Source organism: Artemia sp. Qi Xiang Cuo, chromosome 2, assembly GCF_049724085.1.
Source record: "Artemia sp. Qi Xiang Cuo chromosome 2, ASM4972408v1, whole genome shotgun sequence".
Taxonomy (NCBI): domain Eukaryota; kingdom Metazoa; phylum Arthropoda; class Branchiopoda; order Anostraca; family Artemiidae; genus Artemia; species Artemia sp. Qi Xiang Cuo.
Window position 1 is genome coordinate 60,048,502 of NC_142795.1, and position 22,344 is coordinate 60,070,845.

Consider the following 22,344-nt stretch of genomic DNA (forward strand, 5'->3'; position numbering starts at 1 on the left):
AATATACTACTTTGAATAAAACATACTTAATGTGGGCGCATAATTTTAGAAAAAAATATGTACGGTATTAAGTGAGTCAGGGTGCCTATCGTTGGTTTCCTGCGAATTCTCTTTTTCATTTGGTTATTGTAAACCTAGATTTCCCTTTACCTCAAAACAAGACATAATAAGTTCAACATTCATTACGTTCTTCGATGTATCTCTACTTATTTTAATGATGGATCGGTAAGGCTGATTTCTCTTGTGAATCGCCTGGCAAGAGCACTTATTTCTTATTTTGTTTCTACAAAAGACACAATTGAGAAAAAGCATTTGGTTTTGTATTTAGTTTGGTAATTCTCTGGAATATATTTATACCAGATAAAAGTTACCCGTGAGCAAGTCTTTCTTTTGTGCATTGCTAATTATAAATCGACGCAGTATAAGGGGGGGGGGGTCTTCCCTTTCTAAGATTGGTCCAAGGGATATTTTAGGTAATTGTACAATCTTCCCCCTCAGAGAAAATGCCTGTATGTCCCTAATGATTGGACCTATTTACTGTGTATTGACTGATTAGCATTATAGACTAATAGAAACATGTTTTCTCTTATAGATAATTGATAAGATGAAGTCGGCAAACTGTTCATTAATTCAGTGTCACCCTTTAGCTACAACAGCGTTGTTTACAAGCACATCATCATTTCAGACAAGTGACTTGGGCTCAAGTTTTGTCTCTGGAACTATGCACGAAAGTACAAAATCTACGCAGCGATTAAAAAGCGTCACTGACCTGCCAACAACCAAAAGTACAAAAAATAGCTGCTCAAAGCGATTTAGCCTCGATTCTTCTATAGGGGGGACACTGGATTCTTCCAATTCTATGTTTACATCCAATGACAGTTCAGGAATTTCTTTTCAGAGTACAGATGTTGTGCAACCAGAATATGTCAAGACAGAAAGTAGCCCAAAAAAGAAACCAATTAAAAGCTTATTTGCTACTTGTGGGATATCTAAAAATGTGATATTGCCTTATGTGATTCGTTTGCATGGGAAGTATTCGAGAGCTTTTGAAGAAATCTTTCTTGAAGCACATGTGTAAATGCGCTCTATACCTATTAGATTACGTAGGCTAATTTCATAATCAATACTATCAAAGAGAAAAAGAGAGATTATTGTCATATACTTCCGAGTTAGAAAGTGTACTTTCGTTCCATTGGTTTATTTTCATCACATCAATTGTCACGTTTTTCTGAACCAATCACATGCTTTTTTAAACGTACACCAGAAAACGAAGCCAAATAACCCCACATTTTTAACTATTGTCGTATTTTATCTGCTGTTACTATGACAAATTTGGAGCCAGTAAGAAGAACGGAAAGTTTTCGAGTCACAGCATTCTTACAAGTAAACTATCTCTTTCTCTTTGGTACAACGTTTGACTTTGTTCGTTTTCGTTTCTGATAATAATTTCGTTTTTTGTGTGCGTGTGAATATTTTGGATCAGTTTCTTTCGTAGATAATTGCCTTGTCTTTTTAGTAAGATTTATTAGCATGAACTATTTTGGTGTTCTGGATTTCTTATTACTGCCATCTTTTGTGTGGTGTTCTGCCTTACTTTTATCACTGATGTTATCTGTATTCATTTTTTTAAGTTTTGGAATAAATTGAAATGAAAGTTTGATCTTTTACTCTGAAGATAAAACCGTCAACAATCTGTGCCAGGTCAAATCTTTATATCAAGTAAATAGAAAGAAAATAGAACAACACAGTATTTTTTAGCCTGAAGTATATTTTCAGGAATTCTTTTCTTTTTCAGAATGAAGTAAAACCATTGAGTCGTATCCGAATCCGTGCTGGTTAATTTTCATCATTTCTTATTTGAAAATTATCCAATTGACTTCGAAGTTTTTTTTCGGGGGGGGGGGGGGTCATATATATATATATATATATATATATATATATATATATATATATATATATATATATATATATATATATATATATATATATATATATATATATATATATATATATATATATATATATATATATATATATATCGCTCTCTCTAGGATCTTTTTTTACCTGCTTCTGAATTTCGTAGTCTTCTCTTCTTCCTGGTAATCTTGGTAACCTATAATTGATAGTTTTGAAGAGGCCGATTGAATTTCATGGACTTAAAATTTTCTCTATCTGAAGAGCTGCATAGCAACATTTGCATACTGAAGATAAGGACAAATCAAATAGTTGGTGGTAACGAATAGTAAATAAGAAGCGACTTTTGCTAATAGTAACCGAAATTCCTAAAAGGGAGTTTTTGTAACAATATACCCATTGAAAAATCGTCGTTTTTGAACAATGCAAATACGTAACATTCATTAGGGTTAAAGTCACTTATCAAAAGTCACGAGCCTAAAAAAGCCTAATTTCCGTAAAACGGGGAAAACATCAGAACAACGGGAGTGATGTTGATAAAAAATATACTATCAAATCCTTCATCATAGAACCCCTAAATACAACAAAACAATATTTCCTAGAATTTAGGTGGGGGGTAGAGATTATTGAGTTGCTGACGAGTAATTCAGCGACTTATATTGATGATATTAGACAATAATCTGGATGAAAAATGTATTTCTATCTCATTTTTTAGGGCCATAACTAAAGAAAAGTTAAGATAGATAGGCTACAAGATAGATATGGATGGATACTTTTAACAAATGAACGATTACAGGTATAAGAAAAAGTCCCCGAATAGGGTGGGAGGTCATTAGAAAAAAATGGAAGAAAACATGAAGTTCATAAGAGGTGCTAAAAAGCCCTGACCAGGATTGGATAGAGGACCCTGCTAAACTGTGTTGACGTTAGGATAAGTTGTCATTAGTAGTCAATCTCAGAGAGTCAATGCATTAGTTTGTTTTTCCTATGATGTGTTTCACCCTTTCTCACTTCTTTTGCATCCAAATCATATAAATCTTTATGATTTAAGACAGGGGTGTCGTTTGGGAGGGCAGCCCCCCCCCCAAAAATATGGAGACAAAAGTATCATTTATCCCATGCCCCTTGACTATCTGGATTTGGACCCCTCTTGCCGTCCCCAATAAAAATGCTGGAAATTCGTCGCTGATTTAAGAGAAAAGAAGGCCTCAGTAGCATCTAATTTTGTCTGAAATTCTGATTATTCTCCTTTACTTTAAAAAACGTTCTTAAAATTTATCAGCATATCAAACAAAATTTGTGATGTCATTCAAGCTTCTTGATTGAACTGCTTACCATTCATTAGGTTGTTTCCGAATATTATGACGATGAGTTATTTTGTATTATGAAAGTCTAGAATAGATGTTGAAGTATCAATGAAAACGCAGTTTTTTTTCACCCAGCGAAAACCCTCAAATTGATACATGGTTGTTTCCCTTTGATTGCAAGTGAATAGGAGAATGAATTATTTTTGCAATATTTACTCAAAATGCTGGTTGAAAAACAATTACATCGTTATGAGGAAACTGAGAGCTGCATCCGAGCGAATGGGAAACAGAGCACGTAATTTATCATCAAAACTGGTGTGCGACAAGTTTGCTGTCACCCCAGAATTGTTTAACTGTGTCATAGACCACGATATGGCTCGAATAACCGATCGATTGCCCTTTGGCCTCGAATTTTGAGACTCCATATAACAGCTGATAGATGCTCTGAATGTCTTACCGGATTACGCTGTAAAAGTCTGGCTTAAAGTAAATTGGCAAAAAACAAAAATAACGGCAGTCGAACCGCCAGACCCTGTTAGGCCCCCGGAATTCAATACAGTTTGTTGAACCCACGTTGGAGCTGTTACTAACTTCACCAATCTTGACTTTGATTTCAAATGATGGCTCCGTGGAAGCACAATTATGCAGCCAAATCGCAAAAGTTTCCCCTGTAGTCGGAGGCTCAATGAACAAAAGTGTTATCAAATACATGAAATGAAATTCCTACCGTCAAAACACACAACGGGAATGGTGGTCCCGCACTACTACATATCTGGTTACTATTCCAGCCCCCCCCCCCTTTAAAGAAACCTGGTTTTGACGGCTAAAAGTAATTTTTATCTAAAATTTGACAGCTTGTTTCTAAAACAAAAGACAAATAGTAGGTTTCTAAGGCAATAAGTTTTAAAAAGCTTCGTTCGTCAATCATCAGCCTCGGTTTTGACATAAAAGTATACTACAAAATATCAAAATACAATCTTCAAAAATAGTCCCATGGCCTAAAGTAAAAAACAAAAAGCTTTCTTATATAAAAGTCAAAATGAGGTTAAAAAGATCGAACAAAAGGCCTTAAGCACGAGGGTTTTTTGCGTCAATCTCCCATTTTGTATACTGAAGTTTAGCTACTTTCAACGAAACGCTCTAAGAATCTACATACTCATTGAGGTACTCCGAATTTCTATTACCCTTTTAAGAGTCAAAATAATCTGAGGGCAGCTACCCCCCCCCCCTCAACACTTCGTGCTTTCCCGAAATACATCGAATAAAAATTTTGAGACAGTCATATTTACTTTAAGCAAAGGCAAGAGATAAATAGAACTCTTGCGATCACCAATCGGCCATATTTATTATATTGTAATAAGCTCTGAAAGAACAACTGCTGAATTCAGAGAGTTATCATCATATTGAAGGTAATTTCCGTTTATTTTAGGCTTTACTGTCACAGTCTTATCTGGAAAAGCTTATTCTTTTACGATTTAATTTTTTGTCTGTTTTTAATTTGTTTAGTTGCAAGTACATAATAGACTGCACTATAATATGCTTAAAAGTACGCCCTTGGAAACTGGTAGATCTTTATAAGCCTCTTACAATACTCACACGAAAATGGAAGAAACACTTGGCCGAAAAAAGATTCTTGCTAGCATAAACTGAGATTTTTTATTGACAGAAGTTGAATTATGTGACAGAACTAAAAAACTAAATAAAACACTTGAAAATACCATAACATTGTATAAACAGAACACACAAACTAAATATATTGTTGTTTGTTCTCATCGTAGAATAAACTGTAAAAGTATCCCTTCAAATACTAATTCAAGGAAATACGTGACCAGAACTTCGGTCACTACATTTTTCTAACCATAAGTAAAAGATAATATGCAATGAGATAAGTAAGTCCCAACCCTTAACTGCTATACTATATCAGTAGCGGTCAAGCGGAGTGGATTAGAACTATATTGTTAAATTCCCTCGTTCTTTCCTCCCTCACGATTAACAGCACTATCTTGAAACTTGTCATTCCAAAATTGACTTAAAAATATGGATGGCAGATCTTAGGACACGACTAATTCTTTATTTGCGAATCTGTGTGAAACCTTATCGTGAAAAAGTAATTAATTAAAATTAATTGATCGTGTAAAAGTAATTAATTTTGTTTCGCATAAAAGTAGTCTCGAACGTCACGCTAGACACGTGTAATGCACACTTTTTTTATTTACTATGTTATTGCATATGACTTTGATCGCAAGGTAACAGATATGACTGGAAATGTATAAAGTAGAACAGTGTTGCAACAAAATAAAATTAGCAGTAATAAAAAAAAAACTTGTAACTAAAAACAACTATCATTCAAAACGATCAATATTTTTCACCTAAAACTCTTACACATACAAAGAACAAAAAAAGAGCAAAAAGCGAATACGTTGGCAAGCAATAAAACAACTTTTGTATTAATGTCATAATATTTTGCTTTTATGGATTTATTTACTGTTTATACTGAAAGCAGCTTACAAAAAGACCCGAAACTAACCAAAATATGGGGGGGGGGCGGGTGAGATCCGACATATTTTCAAGCCTATTTTACAACTTCTACCTACTGTCTTACTGACAGATATCGGGATTTCGGTAAATTGTAACAAATGTTAAAACAAATCAAAGAAAAAACTTCTCTATTTCGCTTAATATTTCCTGATAGGTAGAACCAAGACCATATCCAGGTTAGGAATAAGTTACCATGACTCTAATCCCTACTCCAAAAGTTATCTTTGGTGCTACATTTGACCCCTGCTATTTCTTGAAAACTTTAAAGGTCCAACTAATTGCAAACTTAGTAACCCAGTATAAAAAAGAAAAGGAAAAACAGCTACTCAATAAAATTAATTTACCCAAAAAACCTTTAAAGGCATGGTGCAAATTGCTCTTTTTATCAGTAACGAAAACACAAGGAACAGAAAATTGTCCAATAGTCAACAAAGAAACAACAGAACCTGTATTTAATACATCAAATACCCTGTATTTGCATATTTGATGTATCACATAGGAGCATTTCTGGTAAATATCTGGCAAAGAAAAGCAGCTAATGCATTAAAGTAAGTACAAAACAAGTAAATACTTGATGCTACGTACTATGAGAGGTAGAGAAGCGTACCATTTAGATACAACCTAACCACAGTTAATAGCCTGTTTTCTTCAGAGATAAAGAAAAAACAGATACGAAAATATTTACACATCAATTTATGCTTATAACAGCGCATTGATTATGCTGCCCTGCATGGTTCAGTACGGTATCGAAATAAAGTGGGGGTTCTAAAGCAGCATTGAAGTTTTTTTTTATTGGTTTAATCGGTTTTCAGCCAGCAAGAAACAAATCTTGTGCCAGCTTCATGTACACCCAACCGTATGAAAGTGCTGATAGTGCTGGTTATTTTCCCGTCGGCCTCTGTGGCTTCCGTTCTTCTATTGGAATGCATTAAGGGCTCCTTTCCTATTCAAAACTAGGAGCTTAGATTAAAGATTCACATCGTGTAAAACATAACCCGAAACATAACAGAAGAAGAAACTATAGAGAGAAGGAAAGTGATGAGGAAATTCTATTACTGAAAGCTTTATATAGAAGGATTCGATTTTGAAACTTGAGCGCTGATTACTGGAGCCAAATGAATCAGAGCATTAACTAATTCAGCAAACCATGACCCCGACACTAAACGGTACTTTCCTTTCAGAACGAGTGGAAAATAACTGTACCAAGAAAATAGGATTAGCCTCAGGTAAAATTCTATCAAAAACAAACGCAGGAATTAGCTGTTTTTTCACACATCGAAATTCACGTGCCATTAACTTCATGTCTATTGCCTATAAAAGAAGAAAAAGTCATTTTATTTAAACATCAACTCGAAGAGCATACTTCAAGAGATTGGCTACATCTTTCCTATTTTGTACTACATTTGAACTTTCATCGCTGCTAATATCTTTTTCTAGTCGGAGTTTATCTTCAGCTACTTGTAACATACCTTCTTCAATTGTTTCTTTACTGATTAGCCGAATCACCTTGACTTCCCTGTAAAAGAGAATATTCACTTAGCAAATATAACTAATTTTTACATAGGAAAACTAAAAACCTGTTGATGGTTACATAGGAAAACTAAAAACCTATTGGTTATTTAGCTATGCTAAACCATCTTTAGGTGTTAGTAAGTTTCAACTCTTTATGAAAGAAATGGATCCATATCTCTTGGTATATTTACCATGAAAAAGCGGCTTGGAAAGCATGGGCATTTCATCATTGACAAAAGCCATATAAATAGAAAAATTTGACTGAGCAGCACACCAAGGGATTGTGAAATGGCTGAGTGAGATGGCCGATCCCACCTCACCCTAGATTAGCCATCTAGGGTAGCCATTAACCGTCTAGATAACCATAATACTAGATTAACCATGATCATCTTGAAAGATGGTCAAAGATTTCTAAACGAGAGGAGATGAAGAGAAGAGTTTTGGTCTCATGGCAACGAGTTTCTAGTAGAAATAGCTTAGCTATCAACTTTCTCACAAGACTCATGTTATATAGGTGGGCATGGAGATAACAAGCCTTGCTCATTGAGATCAATCAATACGTATACTGGAAGGGGTAATATGAGCGTGTCTCAGCGTAATATACTTGACACCAATAAGGCACATTTCCAAGATCCTAGTGCTAAAAATCCATAAGCCTATTTCTAGCCATCGAACCTGCGACCTATTAGGAAACGGGATTTTCAGTGCTTAATAACTTACACACCTCTTATATGACATTTTTTTTTACTGTTGGCACATTCTCATATACTTTTCAAGATGAACTTTATGATATACTTATAAGACTTTCCTTTCTTGGATTTCTTAACGAGAATATGCTAATGCCTTATTTGCCTTGATCACTTTTTTTCAATAGTTTCTTTTCCACTATTGAAACTGGTGCATAATATTGATGCTATTCACATGACTGATTCAGTCATATCGCATGACTGATTCATATGAGGATTATGCTGATTAACATTATTGACATTTAGTCTAAAAGTAATGCCAAGTTCCATAAGTAAGCTCTCTGGGTTTTGTGTAATCAAGGAAAATGCTATATCGCATAGCATTAGTAAAAGAGCTCCCAAAGAATATTAACTAAGTCAAAATAAGAAGACATAAATTGATAAAATAACAAAAAGACACACACATTAGTTAGTTTGTCACAGGATAAAGAATGATATACAAAAAACGTAATTAGGTGAAAAAATTAATAAATAACGTAGAACGTCTTTATAAAAGACACAGCGTTAAATAAAGTAGAACATTGTTATAAAAGACCAAAAACATACCGTTGAAAAAGGGTAGCAATACCCAACAATTCAAACCACAGCGTTCAAGTCAAGTGCCTAAAATAGTCTTTAGAGGATTTTAAAGGGATAATAAAAAGAGATTGTTCTTATAACTTTCTATGATTCTATCTTTTCTAACCCTTAGCAGGAAAAGAGAAAAAGAAGCTAACCTTGTTTGTCCAAGACGGTGACAGCGGTCTTCGGCTTGTTTATCATTGTGCGGGTTGAAGTCAATATCGTGAATAATCACCGTATTGGCTGCTGTAAGATTGATTCCAAGTCCCCCAGCTTTGGTTGACAGCAGAAAGATAAATATGCTAGGATCATTTGTATACTTATCTATCAGGGTTAGTCTGAAAGTATAGATACAAAATTAACATAGAAAAATAAGCAGCACTAAGATAGGAACAAAATTATTTGGAAGCTTGAAGCCCCTAATGAATAAGTAATATGCTAGGCATATAGATCCCAGCATCAAAAAAGAAATAACGCAAAAGGTCGTACAAGTCAAGATCTCAGAAGTTGAGTACAAGTCAAAAGTCACAATACACAACTTTACACCTTTAGTCCAGCAAAAATACGGTTTTGACCTAGAATTTGAGCTACAAAAATGTTTTGCCACCAAAATGTTCAGAAAAATTCTGAATTGACCAAAATCACCGGCGCAGATATACCCCTTTTTTCAGGGAAAAGAGGGAAAAATCTCGAAATTAAACTTCTGCAATATTTCCTGGATTGAAAGGTCGTTTCCTATTAATCCAAGTCCAGGAGACCGATAAAACACATCGAAATTTGAAAATTCCATCACTTAGCAACCCATTTCCACCCTAAACGAGGTCAGAGGGGGACGAAAAATCAGAATTTTCAATTCCGATGTCATTTTCAACCTCCCCGGAATTAAATTAATAGGAAACGACCTTTAAATCCGGGAAATGTTGAAGAAATTAAAATTAGAGATTCCCCTCCACCTTTTCACTCAAACAGGGGTATTTCTGCACGGGCGATTTCGGCCGATTTTGTATATGTTACATTATGATGCCAAAAAAAAAAAAATCTGTTTATCAAATGCCAAGGTTTAGTCGTTTTTTTTCGTATTTCTAATGGTTCCTTTCTGAATAAAGAAAAAACGCAAAAAAGGCAAAAAAGGAAGGAAGAGTATATTGGGAGAGGAGATAGAAATAAAGAGAAAAAGGAGATAAAGAAGAGAGTTAAGAAATACTTAGGAAATACAATACGATTTCAGTGCGCATAATTTTAGTTTTGATCAAAACATGCGATTATTATCTCATGGCATCAAGCAAGTGTGCAAATTAATAAGTTTAAGTGCAAAAGATTCAATTATCCTTATCATGCAGGCTTTGATAGTTAATCAATTAGCTTCTTTTCTAATTTTGTTTTTCAGCGTTAAAATACTTGACTGGCGTTTATCTTTGAGCTTGCATAAAGAAATCCTCTCTAAGCAAGAACTACTGTTCAAGAACGTCCAAGTCGTAAATAAATAATTGTGTTCCAGCAGCTATAATCTCGTTAGTTTCATGTATTTTCTTATTATTTTTTTACATATTCAGCAAAGTCCAGTTTACTGTGAGAAAGTGTTGTGGGTACAACCCCGTGATTCTTCCCAGTGTGGTTTGCAGGCCCCACAGCTTGGGAATGGCAATATTTCGGTGGGTCATGGGCAAGGCGAACACCCTTCGACTATCCTTTAGAGCCTTAATTTTGAAAAAAAAAAACAAGAACAAAAAACGCTTCAATGTTAATGACGTCACATTCAAATGCACTTAAAGAACCAAAAATATACAAGATAGTATTGCAAAGACGTTATACATCGTATAAAAGGTGTTATATTCAGAAAATATTTTTCATTAACATAAAATATGGCTAGAGGACGAACCAAAAATAGATTCCAAGTTAACGGTCTTTTAAGATTTTGAATACCAAAATTTAATTATCAGGAGGGGGCATCAGGATTTTAGAAATACCTAGATGGCACATTGCCCAAAATCATTTGGGAACAACTGGTCTAACCTCTGCAGTTTGTACTGAAAATTTGGACCCTAAGCCGGATTGATATATGTTACATTGCATTTTGCAAAGCTATGTACATTTCTTGCCTGGGGCTAAAGAGGGCTGTCTAGAGTGATTCGTAGAAGCTTCCGTTTCTTTGTCATTTGTCTCCTTTTTGGGCGGAAATCTCCACGCTAGCAGGCAAGAAAGGATGTACTAGTAGTAGAAGCGGGCCCAGATCTATTGGTACTTTGCTTGTGCGACGGTTCACTCACCCATCGCCAATGCAATTTCGTAAAATACAGACTAGGACAATTCAAAGATAAAAAAAAATGCATTTTTCCATAGCTCCGAAAGTGCTACAATCCACTATTACAAGCAATTTCTGTCTCCGATTTCAATAGAGTTTGTTTTTAACATTCTGCATTTTCGACTGAGATAAAAGAATGGCATCACATATGCCCCATTGACTTTAAATGCTATCTCATTTGTAAATAAATTAGAGCTTACTCTTTGCTCTTTTTTTGTTAGAATTAGAAAGTTGGGCAGGTGGAAGATTATCAAATTTTGAACAAGAGAGAAACAATAAAAAATCGTTCACGTTACACATAACTTCAAAAATTGAAAACATTCGTACAAATCAGGAAAAAAGATGAGACAATGATTCCTGATTTGAAGAATCAAAATGGACTACGGCCAAAAGACTAAATAGATTTTTACTAAATAGGTAGGTACGTAGCACCTTATTTAAACTAGAATCATACAAGTATTTTTCATCAGCATATTAGAGGCACAAAGTGAGCAATTTGTCCCTCCAACTTCCACGCATTGGCATTTTTTTTTTTTTTTTTTTTTTTTTTTTTTTTTTTTTTTTTAGCACAAATACAGGCATATTGCAGCGCACAGATTTGAACATGTATGCTAAGATTTCAAGACCAAAGTAGATCAGTAACCCAGCAATGAGGCGTGTTGCACCTTCTTAAAATAAAAAACTTGCGTTGTATTTTGGGGCAAAGTAAGTCTATACGGTGTATTGTAGAAGTAACGATAATGATTGGGCGTCTAGCGATGTAGCTAGACGGCTACCATAAATTGAGTCAATAAATTAAGAGGGAGTAGTCAATCCAAAATTAGCGATAAGGAAAGAATTAAAGAGAGATGGAAAGAACATTTTGAGAATTTGGTAAACCGAGATAGAGTTGCATGATAAGATAAGGATGAAAATTAATAGGGTAGTGATACTTGGATGTGAAGAAAGATTTGTTTTGTGAAGGAGAAATAGCGACAGCACAAAATAGACTAAGTAATAAAAAGGATCCAGGTGCTGATAGGGCAGTAAATGAGTTACTTAAATGTGGGGGCTCTGAGGGTAGAGATAAGCTACTACAAATTATGAATATGATTTTTGAAAAAAGGGAAGTACCAAATGATTTTAAGAAAACATTAATTAAACCACTTTATAAGAAAGGTGATAATAGTGAGTGTAGTAATTATTGAGGCATTAGTATGGTCTCTGTAGGTAGCAAATTACTTAGTAATATGAAACTTATCAGACTGAGAGAATCCGTAGACAAAGTTCTAAGACAAGGAAAGTGCGGTTTTAGTAACGGTAGATGAGCTTTCGACCAGATATGCAGTCTTAAGTTAATAATTAAGAAGTCCCTGAGTTGTCAAATACCTTAGATCCTCAATTTTATAGACTATGAGCAAGCGTTCGATTCTGTTGATAGAAAAGCTTTAGCATAGGTCTTATCCTTGTATGGTACACCCGACAAATACATTAAAGTGATCAGTGCTGTGTACGAGAATAACACTGCTGCGGTTAAGATAGGAAAAGAGGTGCGCAGCTGGTTTTGTATTAAATCAGGAGTTAAGCAGGATTGTGTTCTATCCCCTTTATATGGATTATTTTGATGGACTTTGTATTAAGGAGCACAGGAAAGGCAATGGGAGACCACGGAATCAAATGGGGAGGAAAGTCTCCTGGAATTGGATTATGCTGATGATTTAAGCATCCTAGAGGAAAGTGTGAGCAAAATGAATGAACTTTTAGAGGTTTTGCGAGTTCAGGGTCCTAAAATTAGTTTGTAAAGTAATGCTAAGAATACTGGCATTAAAGCTAGGAATAAGTGAAGATGAAAAGGTTACACTTGGAAACAAAAAGGTTGATCAAATAGACAGCTTAACTTACCTTGGTAGTATTATTAGTAAAGATGGTGGGAGAAGTGAAGATGTTAAAAGAAGAATAGCCAAGGCCCAGGGTGTTTTCTCACAATCAAAAAAAGTTTAGAAGAATAGGAAGATAAGTCTGCAAACCAAGATTAGAATATTAGAAGCTACAGTTTTGTTAGTAGTCAAATATGGCTCTGAAGCATGGGTGCTTCAAAAAGCACATGAAGATTCGCTAGATGTTTTCTAGAGAAATTGCTTAAGGATCGTTCTAGGCACCCGGCTAAATGACAGAATTTCAAATAATAGGAATTACGAACATTGGAGTTGAATACCGCCTTCTAAGACTACAGTAAAAGAAAGATTGAGGCGGCTAGGATAAATTGTGCGGACGAGAGATGACAGATTACCGAAGATTGTTCTTTTTGGCCAACCGTAAATCGCTAAACGAAAAGCAGGTCGTCCTCGTCCGGGGCGAGAGGACGTCATAAAGAAAGATTTAAAGGAAATGAGAACTTCCTGGGAGGGTGTAAAAAGGGAGGCTTTGAATAGATTGGGATGGAGGAGCGTGTGTAGCTGTGTTAGCCTCAGGCGGCTTGGTGCTGCGGTGAGTTGTTAGTAGTAGTCTAGCGATGTACAATAAAGTGTTGGTTTTAAGCACAAACAGCGCATTTTGAGACCATATTTAGGATTTCCACTTTTATACTATTTATTTATTTTTCTTTAAAGAAAACATTCTTCTTAGAACAAACCATTTAAAAATTCTGAGGGATCGGCAACTAAAGCCTCTTATCAATAGCAAAACAACATAACCAAAGCATTGCCCGTAGAACACTTTGGCCAGTGAAGTCAACAAAAGATTGCTGCAAAACATTACGTTGGACAACGTAAATCTAGTTATTGTTCAAGAACCAATTTTACAAACTTCACACAAAGATGTACTTAATAGATTCTCTATTCTCAAACACGTATACAAACGCAAAAAGAAAAATAACCCTTGAATATTTTCTTTCCACTAGACGATAATAAAAATTCCACTAGAAACACACTTATGATTTTGATCATGATCGAATACAGGATTGTATACTCTTTGTCAATATTCTCCGTTTTTTTTTTTTTTTTTTTTTTTTTTTTTTTTTTTTTTTTTTAATGGAATTATTTTATTTAGCAGCTGAACTTCTCACAGGCACCTTAGAGTCCAAATCTCCTTGAAAAGGCGACCTTTATCTGCTGTCTATAATCTTACTACAATACAGAAAAACCACCGAAATTCCAAGCTAGAAAGAGACAAGAGTTTAAAGTAAGGAAACGAAGATAAGGGCGAAACCTTGGTAAATGATTACTTACCTTTCGGAGACTGGCGTGGATCCATCTAAACGGAGGTATTTATATTTTCTGGACTTCAAATATACTTCTAGGATGTCAAGCATTATGACAAACTGCGAGAAAAGAAGGACTCTAGATTCTTCTTCCTTCATGCTCGGTAGCAAAACATCCAATTGTGCAAATTTCCCAGAGATAGCAATATCTTCCGTTGATAGGATGAAATTTTTGATAGTCTAAAAAGTCAAAATTACAATAAAATATGTTATTGGTGATAAAAAAATAAATAAAATACACAAGCCATAGAAAACACAAAATTTACTCTTTAGCGATAGTAAAAAATAACGAAAAGCATATAAAGCCATATGACTTTACTCAAAACCCAGTCAAACCCATAAAGCCATATGTGTTTGACTTTACTCAAATCTGACAATACAAAACGCACTTGGGCAGATCCATGAATGGTTTTTGGGTATACAGGATATTCACCGTGGAGTCACAACGTCAAAGCGAGATCATATTCCGTAAGAAACACCACAATTTTGGAGATCTGCCAATTAGTACAATTTTTTCTGTTCTTCAAATGGTCTCTGTGGGGACTCTGTACGACTCTCTGTTGCTTAGCAATGGGAAATCCAGCTTTATCCTAATTGACACATTAACACTTTTCCTGAGAGCAAAATTATCCTAGGCTGCTTATTTGCTTTCACTAACATTAACGGCCGAAGATAAAATGAAGCTGATAAAACTCCATTAACTGGACTACGGAGAGTTCCAAAAGAAGCGTTCAAATCATTAATAACTTGAAGCAAGCTGACCTTTGTCTTATGGATTAAATGCTTACCTGATGGTGACTTGAAGTGTGTCCAGTTCGGCTGCTATTTAATAAAAAGAGTAGATGACGTCTAAAGTTAAACTTAGATGTATTTTGAATTTAAAATTTGTCGTCACTGAGAGGACAGGAGGTAGGTTTATTAAAAAAAAAAAAAAAAAAAAAAAAAATGCTTACCTCTGTCAGCCCTCAATTGTTTATACTTTTCTTATAGGAGGCTCTCCAAGCCATCGAAAAACAAGTTCCGGACATAGTTAAAGGAATAAAAAGACTATCAATGTCACTTTCATCTTTAAAGAGATTCCTACATGAGTATAAAACACCAGTAAGGTCAAACAGGTCATTGTGACAAATTAAAAGTACAGGGCTAACGAAATAAAAAAGGGCTAATTGAAACTAAAACTCCATAAAAAGAGATTTTGAGAGTAAATATACATAAAAGAATCTACTTTTCATGCTGATTCCAAATATATAAAATTCATTCATCTTAAATTACCTACAGAAATAAGTAGCCTACTGAAATGTTCATGAATTTACAGAAAAGGAAAAATAGTAGGTCCGATCTTGATGAAGCTTGCACCATAAAATTTATAGTTTTTAAGGACATTGGAGCAGAGCTTTGAAGCCCCAGCTTACAAAAATATGAAATTTCGTATTTTCCCCGGAAGAATGATCACAAATACATGTTTTTTTTCACGGGGTGATGCATCTATTCAGTTGTCGTAGAATATTTGAAGATAGAATAGAACGTTCCAGTGACCTTTTAAGTAATACAAGAGATTGCACCACAGCAAAGTGGTGATTTTGCCATTTTGTGCTTCAAAATAATAATTTAGATCATCGCCACCAAAATATTATCCAATCACAATTCTGACAATAAATCAAGAGTTATCAAAAAAGAATTTATTAAGCTTCCCGATTTCAAAGGCCGTGCTACCATAAAGAAGCGCACCCGTCCCTAAACATATTGAAAGCCTAAGCAAATGAAATCTTGGACAGAAATACTAATGGTTATACAGAGCTGCATACTACACACCAGTTATTAGGAAGTAAATTGTTGGATTTTTTTGGGGAGGAGGAGGGGGTGCCCAAGGCCTCAAAACGCCAAGTTTTTAGGTCCCAATTTTAAAACTTGATTTAAGACCCCTATTTTCCTCAGTTTTTTAGACCCCGATTTTCCAACTTTTGGGTTAAGGTCCTTCGACAGTGGATTTTACCCTAATTTACATTTAATCGGAGTAAAATATTAGAACAATTTCAATATGAATGCTGATGGTGTACAAGCTCTCACCTTATTACAAAATATTTTGAGCGTGAAAAAAAGAGGATTATATTGATATATTTTTCTGCACAGAAGGGGAGAGGCGTCTTTACTCCATAAATAATATTTTTCCAATAACCCCCCACCCTCACAAAATTTAAAAACTACCCCTAGAAGATTCTTCTTAGCATTTTTACCCTAAAACTCCATTTCAGAAATGTCTTAGAGGTTGCGCTTTTTAAGGGGTGATTATCATTTCCAGACTATTGCTATGCAAAATTTAAACTTCAGCGTAAATAGCGGGGAGTTGAGGGGGGAGAAAGCTTCCTAATATAAGATAAACTTGGATATAAAATTAAAAAAGAACATGAATTAAACGTAAAAAAAGTTTTTTCAATTAAAGTAGGAGCGTTGTTATAATAGAGTTTAACCAATGCGTATAAATATAATCTATAATTTCTCAAAACTTTAGTGAAAAGTGAGAGCTTAGAGAGGTGGCAGAGGCCACCTCTCTAAGAGGATAGCTTCTGTTCATTTTAAGTTTAAACAACATTTCTAATTTTAATTCAGAAGATATTATCTTCTTTTAATTTATTCGCCAGAAGGAGTCAAGTTTTGTTTAAAGCATATTTTGAATTGTAGTTGGATTGGATGTATAAGAAAAGAAGAAGTTGAAATAGTTCAACTTTAACTATTTTCCCCTTGGCTGTATATGTTTAGGGCAGAACATAAACTGCCGTTTCGAAACATATATATATATATATATATATATATATATATATATATATATATATATATATATTTATGAGAATCATAAACCCTACCGAAAAACCAAATCCAACCAAGGACAAAATTGTTGTTTGCACTCATGTCTGATTTCAAACTCTGATAACACGCATCGACATACCGAATATCTGATACCGAAGATAACAAGTGTTTTTTTTTCTACTATGTCATTTGTACGCTAATATCAAAACCAGCAAAGTTAAGTTATTTCATATGGAAAAAACCTTTATTTTTTTAATACCCCCCCCCCTCCCTCTTTCAATTACCCCCACCGTTGAAAATAAAAAACTCGTTGGTATCTCCATTACACAAAAGCAAAAAAAAGCTCCCTCCTCCTCCCTCATTTTGAAAGACACGAGTTTTTTATTTCTACACTAAAAATCGAAAAAAATCGTTATCCCCCCTCTATGTTTTTCGTTTCAAATTTTAAATTCTTCGATGTCCGATTCCAAATTTTTCGCTATATAATCGAAGAAGCAGCTTGCTCTCAGAATTTGCAGTGTATCGCTAATTTCTCACAAGAAGCAAAGTGAAAAACGATTTCAATAAGACTACAGATAAAGAAAAATTTTAACCTATCCAGATTATCATGTATTAAATTCAATTATACATGTTCAGGAAAAATGTCAGTAGATACAAATTAAAAATGCACTTACTGGATACATATAGCAGGTATTGTGCAATTCAAAGTCGGACATGCTTTTTAAGTCTTCCAAAATATAATCTTCACGTGCCTCAGCATGTATAGGCTCCTTCATTAGTTCGTGTGCCATCTTCTTCAAGATGGTGTCTATGTATCTAAAAGAAAAACTAAACTAACAAAAAATATTGTCTTTGGTAGCTTTGGGCCTCGTACAGAACACTGCTTTATTCTATAAAAAAAAAACTATATATTTGAAAAAGGAAAAATAAACACGTAGGCTATATACACCTAACTCTTCACCTTAAAATATCACCATGCCCAATACAAAGGCATCTCTCACTTTTTCGACATCCAAGACAAGAGCAAAAACAGGAGTTTGAAGCTTATTGGGGGAAGGGTTGATTTTTGATCGTTTAACTAAGAAAGAGATCTAGAAAATACACAGCATCATTTCGATGACACTGATGAAAAAATACACAGTGTCGTTTTGACAAATAATATTCACAATGCTATCAGGTAATTTTTTAGGTAGAATTTATGGGGCACTTTCAGTATTTAAATTTGACAGCCGAATAAGGATCTCCTGGAGGAGTCTTAAGGTCATAATGACTCGTTTTTTCAAGCATGAGATTTGTACTTAGGTTTTGAAGAGATTGCATGATCACTTTTAAACGAAGTCTAAATCATAATGAACTTTTTAAATATAAATTGAAGAATTAAAATGCAAGCAATAAATATAAAGAATTTTGGGACTATTTTGCGTTATATTTCATTTAAAATTCTGAAAGGGCGAGGACAACGAATGGCTAGCTTTCATTCTATGAGAATTTTGATGTCAATGCTGAAGCATTAATTTGTGACACTATTAAACTTGTCAATGTTAATGCATATCTTATTACTCTTTCAGTATTGATCAATCAATATTCTATTTCTATGACTATTATTGCAGCAGACTTGTAGCAGCACTAAGCAATATTAGACAAAAACGCTAAAAAATGCCCCTCCTTCACTATCTTCATTCTGGCCCAAGTTTAAATTGTTTAAAAGTTCCTGACAACCACCACAAACTGTTTGTCTGTTATGGCCTTGGTAAGCTGATATAGGTCAACTAGCAATTTTGATCCTCTTTAGCCTACACTGTATTTGGCTTCTGGTGTTTTTCCATTTCCAATGTTTTATTTGTTACCTGTTTTCAGAAGTCCCCAATAACGAATCTATTTTCGAAAAAGCGACATTTTTATTTGTTGCATTTTGAGAACCGATGGGAGAAGTAAAAGAAAATATTTACTTGTCTTAAATAATCAGAGTATAGAAAAAAAAACTCTTGAAAAATTCACTTCTCTTTCAAAACGTTACTACACACCCGAAGAGAGCAACCCGCATCCGTGGTTAGTCAACTCAGTGAATTTAGACAAAAGAATAAAACTTCTCCAGATCCAGTGATGACGCATAGGTCGTCCAACCGATGTTCCAGATCCCGCGATCTTTTGTACCGGGACAAAGAGCAACCTTGTCACCCAATGTTAGGGTAGCTGGAATCAAACCCCGTTTTTCCAAGCAGAGCACCAATCCACTGTGCTACAAGAGGCTTAATAAAATGAGAGCTTGAGGAAAATATTTAGTTAAATTTATACTCCTTTTAACATCGATTCAAAATATTTGACCTTTATCAAGATTAGTGCTATACGATCATACAGCAACAAAAAAGAGTTTTCCGCAATTTTCTGCCACATTTTGACAGATTTGGCCCTTAAGTCCTGTACGGGTATCAGATAGAATTTAGAAGAACCAAGCAGGTCTTATGACATCGTTATAGCTCTATGTTATATTTCAGCACACATGCTTCCGCACGGTGACACAAGATGTCCATAGGTATCTGAGAACAATCCCTCAAAATCAACGGTTTCCTTGGTCTGTAATTTGAGGTTTCATTTTAGTTTCCGGAGAATACGGCAGGGTTACAACATTTTTAAGGTTGACCACATCAGTCACATATCTAAAGGTGATTCCCTGCAAACTAGGCCGTGGTTGGAGAAAACACAGAACAGACTGGATGAAAATCCTGACTAAGCACTATGATCTGAACAAAGCACAAGAAAGCAAGCCCCCCTGATCCGAACTAAATATGTGAAGGGTCTTCCTCCATTCAAGGCAAATTAAGAAGATTTAAATGTAAAAAAAATTATATATTGAGTAGCCATCTCTAGGTACATTTATCCACTCAATAAAAGAAAAAAAAAGGTCAATCGAGTATGGCAATGTACATAACATTTTAGACCGAGGTATATACAAAGCTCTCTTGCAGTTTAGAGCTGGAAGATAGGCTACACAAGAACCTATATCGGAGAGTCTTGGCAGGAGAGCGGGATTAAAATCCGGCGGATTATACGAAAAAATACTATGAAAACTGGCAGAAAATTGTAAAAACTTAGAGATGTCATCAAGATTGGGTCCAAAGCCACCTCCCCTCCTATTAGGTGCCTCGTTTAGGGTCCGGAAGCTTTGATATAGTTAATTTGGACGTATTTGATATGGGAAATATTTGTAACTATGCATAAGTATATTTATTTTGGATTTAAACGTAAGCGCAGTGGAAGTAAACCAAAAATTAAGACTTTTGTTTACGAGAGTTACGACCACTTAAAACTCAAAATAAGCAAACATCATTACGCATAACAGGGTTCCCACCTCCTCAACCTCCCACTAAGCGATCTAGAATATAGTTTGCCCTTTACTTAAAATGACATATAAAAAATAAAATAAAATAGGATTCTTACAATTTTTTAAATTCATTCTTGTTTTAAGTAAAGCACAAATTATATTTCGGCACGTTTAGCGCGGATCGAGGGGACAGAGGTCCTTCTAATTCGTGGTAATTTTTGGTTTTTAAAACATTAATCACTCTCTACCCGTAAACTAAATTTTGTTTGTTTAATGTACTAGAATTATACTTTTAGTTCATCATCAATTCGCAAGTCATGATAAACATTGGAATATTAAATTTACTAGCATTTTCAATTTTCTTCACTGTTAGCTGTCGTTTTTGACAATGATAGAGACGTGGTAGAAACCTCAGTATTAACAGAAAAAGAGCTCTTTCTCAATGCTGATATTGGTCGAATGCCCCTGCTAGTCGAGACATGTTGCCTCCGCTAATCTAGCGATAATATTTAAAATCAAATGAAAATATGAAATATTATATTAAATTGTACTCATAGACTTCTTTCACCCCTGTATTTGTGAGGAAACAAGAAGTCTGTATATCTGTACCTCGTCAAAAAAAACTTATTTTTTCTATAAAAAAAAGATAAGCTGAAATATATAAAGAACTAAGATGGATGCTAGGATTATTTTTTTTTTTTTTTTTTTTTTTTTATACTGATATTCATTGTATTCGAAGGAACGTTTAACGATGTATACTGAAAAAAACAACAACATCAGCCTCCATTTCATAAGGACACAAGCCGCAACTTAAAAAATCCTTCGTAGCAGCCTCTCTAATCTCTGAATGGAGATTCCAAGTAAAAACAGAAGAAGAATAAAGCCAATTTTTTTTTAAAATTGATTAGTAATTATAGTAGCAACAGTAATAACAAGCGTTGCTTATCCCCTGCTTTATTTCTATATTCATATTGAAGATTACAAAAAAGGCCCCTTTTCTTCTGTTTACAAGTGGGGCGGACAATTCTAAACCTTATAAGAAGAGAAATTCAACTAAATGTCAGAAAATGCAAAGGACAAACACCCTAACAAACACACTGAAGTTAGGCGTTTTCATCAAATCCAAAAAAATTCGGATATCTAGAATCTATCAGCCTCAAAAGTTTTATCTTTGTTCTATAACTCTTATAAAATTTCAATTCCGTAATAAAATAGGCTTCAGAAGGTATTGTTGAACTTTGATTTCCTTGCCATATTCCTTTAAAAATAGGAAACGTAGCAAATATTGAAAATAATAAGAGGCTATTAAAGTGGGCATATTTTACTTTTATAAACATCAATTTTAAAGAAAACATAAACAAGAAAAGGAATTCCAAAGCAGGGGCGTCCTTAGCAATGGCGGATCCAGAGGGGGGCAAGCGCCCCCCCCTAGCTTCGTCTGAAGTAGTTTAATTTACTTCATTAACTCAAGTTTGCGTTAATTAGACTTGCTCCTAACGCAAGTTTATCGGATCAACCTATTTTGCGCCCCCCTCCTAAAAAAAACAATGGATCCTGAGGCTAATTTTATTGCTGGGGGGGACCTTCGTAAATGGTACCGAATCGCTACCTGATTTATGCTGAATTTTCTGCAGATGTCAAGAATTTTGTTAAATTTTGGCCGATTTTGCAAAATTTCTGCGGAAATGTTCGCCTTGGGCAAAAATTTTACCGAATGGCAAAAAGTTGAAGGGGCTGCGCGCCCCTCCCCTCAGCTTCCCCGGGAAGCCCCTGTTCCAAAGTACAAGGCAACATTCAGGTGACACATCAGCAAACAAAGGATCTTATTTATTCTACTTACTTGTATCGGAGCAATAAAGGGTGATTAGCGAGCTTCCTGAGGTCCATCAGCATATGACCACCAGACGACATCCCCTTCTTGGGCTTTTCCTCTTCAACACCTTGTAAATCCGCAATTTCTTCATCGATAACAGTACTACCTCTTTCTTTGACCTGCTTCGAAAATTTGTTTACCAATTCAGAATAATGTTTCTGTTGATCCTCCGCCATTGAAACTCGAATCACTTTTTCCGTTTTCTTTGGTAGATCTAAAAAATTAT

The 22,344-nt window shown here is 34.8% G+C and overlaps 2 protein-coding genes across 3 annotated transcripts in view; one reads left to right on the forward strand and one right to left on the reverse strand.

Moving 5' to 3' along the window:
- LOC148955450 (uncharacterized) overlaps window positions 1-1,654 on the forward strand; it is a 30,274-nt gene extending 28,620 nt beyond the window's left edge. The window contains exon 3 of the mRNA XM_089108210.1: window positions 593-1,654. Coding sequence (XP_088964336.1) covers window positions 593-1,078 — 486 coding nt within the window. The 3' untranslated portion in view covers window positions 1,079-1,654. The remainder of the gene's footprint in view (window positions 1-592) is intronic.
- A 3,183-nt stretch (window positions 1,655-4,837) lies between these two features.
- Window positions 4,838-22,344, reverse strand: part of LOC148955451 (SWI/SNF-related matrix-associated actin-dependent regulator of chromatin subfamily A containing DEAD/H box 1-like) — a 53,613-nt gene continuing 36,106 nt past the window's right edge. For both annotated transcript variants that reach the window (XM_089102313.1, XM_089102317.1), the window contains exons 10-14: window positions 22,086-22,332; window positions 17,598-17,739; window positions 14,087-14,298; window positions 8,734-8,916; window positions 4,838-7,275 (exon numbers count right to left, since the gene is read on the reverse strand). In XM_089102313.1, coding sequence (XP_088958439.1) covers window positions 7,098-7,275; window positions 8,734-8,916; window positions 14,087-14,298; window positions 17,598-17,739; window positions 22,086-22,332 — 962 coding nt within the window. In that variant the 3' untranslated portion in view covers window positions 4,838-7,097. The remainder of the gene's footprint in view (window positions 7,276-8,733; window positions 8,917-14,086; window positions 14,299-17,597; window positions 17,740-22,085; window positions 22,333-22,344) is intronic.